The sequence below is a fragment of the Centropristis striata genome, chromosome 17 (assembly GCF_030273125.1).
Source record: "Centropristis striata isolate RG_2023a ecotype Rhode Island chromosome 17, C.striata_1.0, whole genome shotgun sequence".
Lineage (NCBI taxonomy): Eukaryota > Metazoa > Chordata > Actinopteri > Perciformes > Serranidae > Centropristis > Centropristis striata.
The window spans coordinates 7,386,024-7,397,986 of record NC_081533.1 but is presented as its reverse complement, the minus strand read 5'-3'; the positions used below and the strand labels follow the sequence as shown (position 1 = coordinate 7,397,986).

General features: G+C 39.6%; 1 protein-coding gene across 3 annotated transcripts; it reads right to left on the bottom strand.

Annotated features, from left to right (window-relative positions):
- Positions 1–644: 644 nt before the first annotated feature.
- On the bottom strand, positions 645–11,709 carry LOC131989651 (nephronectin-like). Of its 3 annotated transcripts, XM_059354945.1 has the most exons (14): positions 11,317–11,709; positions 10,197–10,273; positions 8,425–8,517; positions 7,775–7,894; positions 5,640–5,759; positions 5,403–5,537; positions 4,754–4,828; positions 3,848–4,444; positions 3,510–3,593; positions 3,265–3,363; positions 1,916–2,017; positions 1,831–1,876; positions 1,634–1,718; positions 645–1,464 (listed from the first exon to the last, which is right to left on the bottom strand). In XM_059354945.1, exons 1-14 carry the CDS (start codon positions 11,598–11,600, stop codon positions 1,378–1,380), a joined length of 2,004 nt encoding a protein of 667 aa, XP_059210928.1. In that variant the 5' UTR covers positions 11,601–11,709; the 3' UTR covers positions 645–1,377. The 3 variants fall into 3 exon arrangements, with proteins under 3 accessions (XP_059210928.1, XP_059210926.1, XP_059210927.1); XM_059354943.1 differs by having other exon boundaries at positions 1,831–2,017; XM_059354944.1 differs by having other exon boundaries at positions 1,831–2,017; positions 10,197–10,270.
- Positions 11,710–11,963: the final 254 nt, after the last annotated feature.

The window sequence follows — 11,963 nt, the reverse complement described above, 5'->3', positions numbered from 1 at the left end:
TTAAAAATCTCCAATTATTGTTCTTTTTCGCTCATTTTTTGTCGGCCGTCCCATTCATTTCAATGCAAAATTTTCGGCAGTTTTTCGCGACTTTACGTCGCAAAATCTCATAATTATTTTTGTTTTTTATTTTAAAAAACACAGAAATGTCAGTAATTTATATTTACTAAATGTTCGAGATGATTTTTTTTTAAAATGTATTTTTAATTATAATGTAATATTTCAGAGATTTCAGCTTAAAACACAAATCCTTCTTGTTACCGTGACAAAAAAAATGTCAAGAAATATAAAATCTGAGTTTGTTTACATAATAATAATAATAATAATAATTGTTGCAGCTCTTGATCATATTTTAAAAACTGTAACAAGGTTTTCATATCATATTTCATATAAACGTGTCATCAACAGGATGTGGTGTCACCTCTCAATCAAACAGCGTGGGCGGGACTTTATTTATTTAAAAACTGTAAAAGTAAACAAAGTGTTTCATTTCAAATATCACAGATTTATTTATAAAAATGATACATGTCAAAATATATGAAATATATTTACATAACAGACATTTATATCTATACCTTTTATCTGAAAATATGACTTGTCCGATATTTACACAAGAAAGAAAATATCAAATTACATTTTCAGATTATACTTATATGGAGGACCAAAGCTGCCAAAATAAAAGATAAATGTGACATTAAATGTCCTAAAAATATTAGAAATCAATTTAGGCAATTAATAATTTAATTTAATGTAAAAAAGAAATGCTTCTTTATCTTACTTTGTTAATTCCCCAATTTATTTATTTTCTCGTAAAAATGTCTTCAATGATTCAATCATCAATGTTTATTATTATCAATTTTTAAAAATATTTACTAAAAAAAATATTTTCTCCCACTCCATTTATTTCTGTATTAAATTACTTTTCATTGGATAACTAATAAATAATTAAGTTTATTTTGTATTTTTGTATTTTTTTGTATTTATTCACTCATGCAAATGGTGTTTTTTATTTATAGCATGTCACGGGGTAAAATATTCCAAACAATAAATGTAAGGATAAAATATAATTATATTAAAAAAGGGAAACAGAAAAGTGGGAAAATAATACAAAGATGAATTCATGTCACATTCATAAAAAATCAATTGCCTTTTATTTTTTGGACATTTTAATGGCTTATTTATTTATTTACTTTTTATTTTTTACTTTGGCAGCTTCTGTCCTCCATACAGTGGGCGCTCAGTCTTCATTATTTAAAATTAAAATACAAAAACAATCTCGTATTCAAGTTAAAGAATAAAAGAGTTTAAAAAAACAACAGAAAACTATTTTTTTATTGTTTCAGATAAAACAAAATGTTCCTTTAAATCAGAGTGATGTCATCGACACGCCCCCCGCCTCAGTGTGACATCATCAATTGAGATCTGTCCACGCCGTCCGTTCCTCCGCTCGGCTTTCAACAACACCTGCACGCGTGCGCACACACACACACACACACACACACACACACACACACACACACACACACAAACAAACAAACACTCACATACACATACACACAATTTCAACAAACTCGTTAATCAATTGTCCATGTGTGTGTCCGTGTGTATGTCTGTGCATGTGTGTGTGTTGCACCTTGTCCAGAGAGTGCGTCGTCAGGGTAACCTGTGTGTGTCTCCAGCCATGTCCACCTGTCCTGCTCCAGAGGGCGGAGCTATACCTGCAGCAGCCAATCAGGGACAAGACAGAGGCAGGTGATTCAAACAGAAACAAACAGTAAAATAATAATAATAACAATAATAATGTTATATATTTATATTTGGCTCTGGTACCTTTGCCCCCGTCCCTTCTTCCTGACAAACAGCTGCAGCACGCCCACCTGATGCCCCGTTAGCCAATGGGAGAAGGAGAAGCACAGGTCGGCGTGGCTCCAGGGCGGGACTAACGGGACGGACAGTCGAGCACCGCGGACGCTCCACTGTCCCGCTTTCATCTCAGGGACCGACAGGAACCGCCCACCTGAGAGGGGAAGGAGGTATAGAAGGTCACATTTTAAAATTCTTAAAAATGCAAAAAAATTACTTAATTATAGCCTGTTGAGAGCAGGCTGTTCTTCCTGAGGAGGCTGTCTGGATTTAGTCTGAAGTCAGTCTAGAGTCAGTCTGGATTCAGTCTAGAGTCAGTCTGAAGTCAGTCTCGAGTCCGTCTGGATTCAGTCTAGAGTCAGTCTGGATTCAGTCTAGAGTCAGTCTGGAGCTGGTCAGTCTGGAGTCTGTCTACAGTAAGTCTAGAGTCAGTCTGGAGGCAGTCTACAGTCAGTCTACTGTCAGTATGGAGTCAGTCTATAGTCAGTCTGGAGTAATCTGGAGCTGGTCAGTCTGGAGTAATCTGGAGCTGGTCAGTCTGGAGTTAGTCTGGAGTCAGTCTAGAGTCAGTCTAGAGTCAGTCTAGAGTCGGTCTAGAGTCGGTCTAGAGTCGGTCTGGAGTCATCTGGAGCTGGTCAGTCTGAAGTCAGTCTAGAGTCAGTCTGGAGGCAGTCTAGAGTCAGTCTACAGTCAATCTAGAGGCAGTCTGGAGTCAGTCTATAGTCAGTCTGGAGGCAGTCTGGAGTCAGTGGGTGAGAGGAGGATGAAGGACAGTCCCTCTCAGCCTATCCATGAGGAGCTGTGGCAGGTTGAGACGCTGTCAGCAGACTGTCTAACAGCAGTGGAGACCACAGTCTGTCCCCCCACCATGCAATAACACCTGAAACCTGCACTGGACTGAAGCACTGAACATTATGTTCTCCAACTCACTGCCACTTTAACATGTTTGCACTACTAGTTTTTAGTTTGGTCTTGGTGGTTTGTTTGTATTTTTATTTTATACTTTTTAAAAAAAATTCAATTTAATTTTATCATTCTATTCTATCTCTTCTGTGCTGCTGCAACCTGAATTTGACGGGGATCAATAAAATCTGATCTGATCTTATATGGCATTTTCTGTCATTTATGGACAAATTATGTTCTATAATGTATCAACATACTATAATAAAGTAATTTTTAGGCATTTTAAAATTTGACCATTTTAACAAAAATTTACCCACGATTTTTTTTTGGTTTTCTTCAAATTTTGGATGTCCCATAATATTGTGTTTTTCTGTCATTTATGGACAAATTATGTTCTAAAATGTATTAGATGACAATAAAGTAATTTTTAGCATTTTTTATAGCATCAGACATTCTAAAATATAACCATTTTTGACAAAAATCGTGTGTGTGTGTTACCTTTGGCGTCTTGAGCTGTTTCCCAGTGTAGATCTCCTTCCCTGTCTGAAATCCAGTCACACACTCCGTGATCAAAGGTACAATGACGCACACCCACCCCTGCAACACACACACACACACACACACACACGCACACACACATAAGAAATGGTCTTTTTACTGTAATGAATGAAGCGTTTCTGTCCATGTTGTGTTTTGTGTGTTTGGAAGCTTCAGGTGAGCTGGTGAACAAAACAAACACTCACTGGGGTCGTCTCCAGCGTCCTCCGCCGTGTGTCCCAACTCGATGTCAAACTCCCACACCTGGTTCTGCCCTGGATGACGAGGGACTGGACACACACACACACACACACACACACAATAACATTTGCTGCTGTTATTATTGTTTAATATGCTGTTGACTTCCTCCAGTTATTATTCAACGATTTGGTTCATAAAATGTGTGAAAGTAGCGACTCTGTCCTGTTTCTGTTAAACATTATGATGTCTGATGTCATTATGATGAATAACGTTTCTGACATTATTTGTTGTGTGTGTGTGTGTGTGTGTGTGTGTGTGTGTGTGTGTGCGCGCGCGCGCTCACTGTGCACGTCTCCTCTCTGTCTGTGTGTCACGTCCTGGTTGATCCTGTTGCTCACTGTAGTTGTGGCCTCAGCTGCAGTAGTAGTGGCAGGAGTCATCGTAGTATCCAGGGTAGTAGTTGTAGTAGTACTAGTTGTGGTAGTAGCAGGTGTAGTAGTTGTAGTAGTACTAGTGGTAGTAGCGGGTGTAGTAGTTGTAGGTACCGTTGGAGTCGTAGTAAGCAGAGGGGTAGAAGTACTTATACGGGTGGTAGAAGTTATTGTACTTGAAGTAGTAGTAGTAGTAGTAGTAGTAGTGGGTATTGGAGCGGTTGTAGTTGTGGAAGGAATCGGGGTAGATGTGGGCTGAACTGTAGTAGTAGGAGTAGTAGGAGTAGTGGTAATTGTAGTAGTAGAAGTAGGAGTAGTAATAGTAGAAGAAGTAGTAGTAGTGGGAGTGGTAGTAGGAGTAGTTGTAGTAATAGTAGTCGTAGTAGTGGGAGTGGTAGTAGTAGCAGTAGTAGGAGTGGTAATTATAGTAGTAGCAGCTGTGGTGGTGATGGGAGTTGTAGTCCTTGTAGTTCTGGGTGTCTGTGGCTGCAGAGTCGCTCTGAGGACAGCTGAGAGAAAACACACAAACCCTGAACTTTAAAAAGTTCCTTTTACATGCAGTAAACAGTGTATTTGCTCAGAGACACACACCCAAACACTTCTTCGTTGCTGTAACTGGCCCTTTACTAAGCCCCGCCCCCCCGCTGCTCATCCATCAAAGCTGTCTGAGCTTGCACGGTCATTTAAAAAAAAGGACTGTTTTTGTGAATGGAGTCTGGTGTATCTTTACTGCTGTTTCTAGATTAACTAAATGTCTTTACTCTTTAATCTTTTCAATGTTACAATCATTAACAAAATGAACAAGGAGGTGTTTTTACCTTTACAGTTGCCATCTTTACAGCGGCACTTTGGAGACGACGGATTCAGAGAGCAGAACGGCCGAGTGTCCTTATCTGAAACACAGACAGACGTCAGCACCTGTCAATCAGTAGTCAGGAATCTGTTAGTCAAAAAGTTTTTACACGTCTTCTGGTGTTTACAAAAGAGGCTGCAGAGAAGATTCTGGTATCACAGGAAACTAGAGGATGAAATTACAAGACAAAAAGCTCATAGCTCTTACCTCCAGATATCTGAATAAAACAGGTTCTCTCCTCTTAACTGACATGCCCACTTTATGTTGATAACCCACGAGTCTCCTCTTTAATGACATGCCCACTTTATATTGATAACCATTGAGTCTCCTCTTTACTAACATGCCCACTTTATGTCGATAACCATTGAGTCTCCTCTTTACTGACATGCCCACTTTATGTTGATAACCATTGAGTCTCCTCTTTACTGACATGCCCACTTTATGTTGATAACCCACAAGTCTCCTCTTTACTGACATGCCCACTTTATGCTGATAACAGTCAGTGTTTCTCCTGCAGTAAATGTGTTCTTGTGTCCTCTTGTGTGTGAATATTTGTGTATCCTGGGGTCATAAACAGTCTGTGAGCTGCATAAATCGGATATGAATGAACTCACCGATGCAGTTGTAGCGTCCGTTGATGTATGTCAGTTTGAAGCCGAGGTGACATTTACACACAAAGCTCCCAAACGTGTTCAGACATTTCCTGCGGCGAGGACACACACCTCCACTGGACACACACTCATCGATGTCTGTAGAAAGACAGACAGACAGAGAGACAGACAGACAGATTGAGTGTACCTTCAGTCAGCATTTAGCCTCCAGGAGTCGATGGTAGAAACTGTCTCACTGACCTGTACAGGTGCGTCTGTCTGGTCCCAACCGTAACCCTGGAGATGGACAGGTGCATCGGACCGCCCCCTTGATGACCTCACAGCCATACTGACAGTTGGCATGGTAACAGGTCCGAGCATCTGAGAGTGTAAATAATAAGAGAAAAAGATCAGTTTCACTCTCTGAACCCAAACAGTTGAAATATATACTATATGGAATATCTATTTAACACACACATACACACTACATGTATTCTGCTGCTGCTGCTGGATTTTCAGCGCTGCTGCAAAAAAATTGTGATTTGTAATATCATGGTTGAATTGAAGACTTTCACTTGCACACAGTGAAAACACAACATCCGAAGTTTAGAGTGTTTTGCGCCGGTGACACTTTTACCATAATAACTAAACGGTTTACGCTATCGGGAAAATTCCAATGTTTTTTGAAAGCTGAGAAGTTGCTCTTTACAGCCAACATGGTGTCATAACGGTAATTTCACTCGTGCTTCTAATTAAAAACCCACAAAGCAGGAATACACACACTCAGCGGAGGATAAATAGAAACACTGGATTATGTATGGAAAAAGTTGACAAAGACGAAAACGAAGGTAATCACTATAATTTTAGTTAGTTTGGTAACCACACAATATAGTTTCAGTTAGTTATCGTTTTTGAAAAAACTTTTTATTTTTATTTCAGTTAACGAAAATGTTTTTTCAATTCTAGTTTTCGTGAACTATAATACCCTTGTCCTGTTCCTTCTTCATGATACCCTTTACTGAAAACAGATCTCCTACTCTATCACCTGCAAAACATCCACAAACCACGGCACTACCACCTCCAGGCTTTATTGTCAGTGTTATGCAGGTGTTTTAACCCTTTATCAGGCAAAGAACTATATCTGGTAACTTCAGGTAATATTTCGAGAAAAAAGTAGCAAATTTACTAGATTAAAGTGGCAAATCTACAAGAAAAAAAGTCGCAGATTTGAGAGATTTAAAGTGGCAAATCTGCGCGAAAAAAGTCGCAGATTTACGAGAAAAAAGGGGGGGGAAAAAGCAACTTTTTTTCTCCCAGATTCACCACTTTAAATCTCATAGATCTACGCATTTTTTTCTCTTAGATTTGCCACTTTAATCTTGTAAACAAAATTCTCTAAATATTACCCCCTTCCCCCGGGTCCGTATGTTTTTTTTTTTACACATTCTGGCTCTATGTAATATCCTTCAATATTCTCTAGGGTTGAAATTTGGAATTTGCAAGTATTTCAATGAGTGCCCTATTAAGGGTTAAGACGGTCTCCAGTTTGTCTGCAGACATAGATTCTGTGATTGGAACCAAATAGTTCAAATTTGCTTTTGTCGGTCCAGAGAACTTGTTTCCAGACATCTTAGGTCCAATATTTATATGCTTTTGTCCACTCATATCTCTTTTTTTGTTCTTTGGATGAAGTAGTGTTTTTTGTTGCAGATTCAACCCTTCAGACCAGCCTTTTTCAAACGTCTTTTCACAGTTGTCAGAGATATGGGTTTTGACCTTGTCATGGTGATTTCTTCCATCATTTTTTTCTGTGGTGGTTTGTCAGAGATATGAACACAGTTGAGATTTATTGGGATTTTAGTATCCAAACTCTCAAAAGCTAAAGAGTTAAAGTGAATAATGCAAACTACAAGTTGTGACTCTTGTAAATCTTCTCAACCCTAAAACTTATTTTCTTGTGTTTGCATTTATTCAGCAATGGTCTGCTAACATCAATCTATACCTAAAGGTCAATTGAAGAAAATGGTTCAATTCAATGAAAGTAAAGTCTGATCATGCAGTAAACACATCCAAAAATCCAAATAATACAAACTGCTTTTCATGAAAGCCATTGTGAACAGAAAATTGAAGTTCCTTCCCAATATTTGGCCTATATTGGCCTTGCTTCCAAACTTTTGGCCTGTAGTGTAGATAAAATATTTATTTATAAATTCTATATGTATCTATAAGTCCTACAGCACAATCATGGCTAGAAGTGGAAACAACTAAAACAAGTCTTTGTGCAGAAATCACAAAGAGAGACGCTCAGTGACAGTTGACTGTGTGTGTGTGTGTGTGCGCGCGCGCGTGTGTGCGTGCGTGCGTGTGTGCGTGTGTGTGTGTGTATGTGTTCTCACTCCTGCAGCCTCCGTCCTGCTGCATCGTGTATCCGTCTGCGCAGTAACACTTGTAGCTGCCCGGTGTGTTCATGCAGCGATGTTTACAGGGCCGAGGCTTCACACCACACTCGTTCAGGTCTGGCACACACACACACACACACACACACACACACACGCACACACACACACACACAGGAATCAAATATTAAACTGTGAGCATATTTTCTCTGTTTTCACTCTTCTTAGATTAACCTTTGACTTTCAGCCCCACCACGCACCAAGAGTAATTAAGTGTGTTTGTGTGTAGTGTTATATTACAGAGTAGGTTTGTGTGTGTGTGAAACCCCAGTTTAAAGCCAGATGTCGTTTTATAGTCAGGATATGAGTCAAAATTTAGCCTCTAATCAGCAGATTAACACTGTGTGTGTGTGTGAGTGGGTGGGTGGGTGGAGTAGCCTGCTTGTGTGTTTGTTGGTCTAAGTTTGGAATCTGCAGTGTGTGTGTGTGTGTGTGTGTGTGTGTGTGTGTGTGTGTGTGTGTGTGTGTGTGTGTTTTGGGGGTCTGCAGGTAAAACATGCCTTTGCAGGTCAAACAAACACGACAGGAATGTGTCTCTCAGATGCATGATGGGAAATCACACACACACACACACACACACAATAAGTTACCGTGGTTACAGGCCTTGCCGGTGTATCCTGGGTGACATCTGCATCTGTCTGCTCCGACACACACACCATGTTTACAACCCTGCTGACAATGAGCTACACACACACACACACACACACAGAAATTAAGAACAAGTTTGTTGAAATTATGAGTGTCTGTGTGTGTGTGTATGTGTGCATCTGTGTATATGAGGGGTGTTTTATGCCAGCGAACTATACTAAAATGCCTCAACCGCGTCTCCTGCGCTGCATAAAGACTGATGAATAGGCGTGCGTACAGGCAGGCGTATTGCGAGTACACCAGATAATAAAGGGGTGACGGGTGAAAAGTGCCGTGCCACAAGCGAAAGTAGCAGACGCCTGTGGGAACACTCGTCTCAATGTACAAATAATTATTTACTTCATGATGACAAATTTTGAGTTTAACAGCTGCTTCGCTTCACAATTAAAGCAGTTCATGTATTACCAAGAGAGAGCGATGAGACAGTTTAGGCTGTTTCAAGTCTACACGTGCACACGTTAACGCCTGTAACGCTGTACGCCTGTAACAGTACATCAGGACTGGACCATTGCTCAGGAACAAACTGAGAAAGAGGCTGTGAGGTCCACTGGATCATCAGGACCTGACAGTTATTCATTTTCTATGTTCTGCAGCAGATCTACACAGATCAGCTGTTACACACAGTCTCAGCTTTATACGGGGTGGGAGAGACTGCTGTAGGAGGACTGTGCACATTCAACTTCCTACCTACTCTTCTTAACGAGCCTTTTTTGAAAAATAGACACTAAGGGGGTCTGAAAAGTCGCTAAATTTAGCAACAAAGTCACTAAGTTGGTAACACTGCTTTGCCGGGTTTTAGAAATGGCGTGTTGTCGTCGTGTAGAGTACTACGTCACATCCTGCTTAGTGATCCATCCAATCAGTAACTCTTCTCGCTTCTCTTCTACAGGGATTTCGGCGAGTGAGACCCGCCTCCTTCCGGGTATTAACCTGTAGTGGAAACAGCCCTCATGTCTCAGCCCTGTGACAGTCTGAGACCTGTCCAGGGTGGACCTCGCCTCTCGCCTAATGTCAGCTGATCAGCTCCAGCCCCCGCGACCCGAATGCGGATAAGCGGTTAAGGATAATGAATGAATGAATGAATGAATGGTAAACTTCCATGACCGTATTTGTTCCAGCCTCATCTATGGTCAAGTCAGTCTAACTTCTTCCTCCGTTTCATGGCGAGTGGCAAGTGTGTGTATCTTCATGTTTTCTCGATTGCTCTGCCTCAACTACCTGGATATTCGTTGCAGAAAATAGAAGTTGAATTTTGCAAACTGAATTTGAATTGTGAGAACTGAATGTTCAGTTCCAAACTAAGAAATTCAATTTCAAATTACAATTCAGATTCAGTTTTTCAATGCAATGATTCAAATTCAACAATACAAATTCAAATTATGTGATTCAAATTCAGTTTTTTAATGCAATTGTTGAAGTTACGCAACTCAAATTCTAATATGACTAATTCAAAATCTTGGCTTGTCTGTATCCAGTGACAGTCGTCCATGAAGGTTCTTTGAACTTCTTTGAACAATAGTATAACAATATTATAATATTTAATTTTAACTAATAGATCAAATATAATTAGAAACATCAGGAAATATCGACCACAAAGTCATCAGCAGCTTCACTTTAACTTAAAGAAAATAATAACTGACAGACTTCAGGAGCTGTGTGTGTGTGTGTGTGTGTGTGTGTGTGTGTGTGTGTGTGTGTGTGTGTGTGTCCTCACGCTGACAGCGTCCTCGCTCCGTCTGTCTCCAGCCCCAGCAGCACTCCACACTGTTCCCATAGCGACAGAGACCGCTGCTGCAGCACGCACACACACACACACATTTAATATTCATGTTTTATATATATAATATATTTATATATATATATTTTTTTAAAATTAATTCACTGTAATTTAACATTCAAGACCATTTAGCAATTAAATACTGTTAAGATAATTATATGAATTTATAGATTTCAATAACAACTTTGTAATGATATTTGCACTTAATAAAAAATCCTGTAAAATAATGCAGAACATTTCTGTCAAATAAAAATAATTTTGTTATTATTATCATTATTATTTAAATACAGATATTTACTGAATATTAACTGTATTTTAAAGAAATTATCTGTAATACTTTTTACTGATATTTGACTGTAAGTGGAAACTTTTACTGTTTTTCTTATGATTTCTTTTTTTACAGTGAGCCGTAAACCAGTTTCAGTTCCTGTCAGGGACACGTTTACACCAGCTGCAGTGTGTGTGTGTGTGTGTGTGTGGCCTGTCTCAACATGAATCATCTGTCTCTCCTCCACATACTTTGTCTGCAGTCTGATTTTTCTCCTCTCAGCTTTTTATGAATGAAAAAAATACTTTTGCATCATCTGTATTATCCATAATAAATATTTATTATCCATAAACTTTAATTTGCAAAAAAATATATAAAATAGGAGAAACATAAACAGATAAAGTCCATAAAACACACAATAAGGTTGTTTTGCTGTTTTAGCAGAACAGTAACATCTGCATGTTATGGAATATAAACTACTACTATTATTATTATTATTATTATTATAAGTGTGTTTGCAGTTTGCAGTTTCCCTTCAGAGAAACTTCCTGCACACTTTAAATAGTTATAACAGTTATAGTTATAGTTATAGTAATACAATAAAACACGTAAACATCACCATAAAATAATAATAATAATTAAATCCAGAGATATTTTAAAAGTATAACAGTTTATGAATTCACATAGTGAAGTCAACATGACGAAACTAAAAGATGCTGCAATAAATATGAAACAAAGAATTATTATGTCCATTAAGGTTCACAAACTAAAATCAGGACGATTCTTCACCTGTCCTGGTCCACGTGGTCCAGCTGGTCCAGGTGCTCAGTCCGGCTCCACGTACAGAACCAGGAGAGCAGAACCAGACTGACCCGGATCACCATCCTGCTCCGGTACTCTGCCCCGAGCTCTGATCCGCTCCGGGACCAGAAACAGGTTAGAATCCAGCTGTGAGACAGTGTGAGGACACCTGTCGGTCCCGGCCCCGGTCCCCGCAGGAACCTCAAAATGTTTTTATAAAACTGTAAAAGAAAAGAAGAAGCAGCTGAGACGGTAGAAGAGGTTATTACCATAGGTTATTAGTGAGCGGAGGGCTCCAGGTGTGGAGCGGCTCCAGGTGTCTCCTCACACAGACCCGGAGAACAGAGACTAGTCTCTAAATCAACATCCGGTCACTCATTAAACTTCTTTTATTCCGTTAAAGCCGCGGCGGCTCCTGCGGTGACGTCACGGGGTCCGACGTGCCGCTGCGGATCACAGGACGAGCTCTGATTGGTTCTCTCGGGGACGCGCTCTGATTGGCCCGCGGCGGCAGCTTCAGACATACCGTGTTGTGACGTAAACACAGCTGGCGCGTGTGAGTGTTGACTGTAAATAAACAGCTCGAGCTCATTAGTCAGGAAATTAAACATTATATATATATATATACTGCAGTA

Excerpts from the sequence above, each read along its gene's own strand:
- LOC131989651 (XM_059354943.1), bottom strand. The coding sequence starts at position 11,600 with ATGGTAATAACCTCTTCTACCGTCTCAGCTGCTTCTTCTTTTCTTTTA. Across the intron at positions 4,829-5,402 it reads CGGACGCTACAACTGCATCG|ATAAGGACACTCGGCCGTTC; the intron begins GTGAGTTCATTC and ends TCTGTGTTTCAG. Across the intron at positions 2,018-3,264 it reads AACAGCTCAAGACGCCAAAG|GTGGGCGGTTCCTGTCGGTC; the intron begins GTAACACACACA and ends TTCCCCTCTCAG.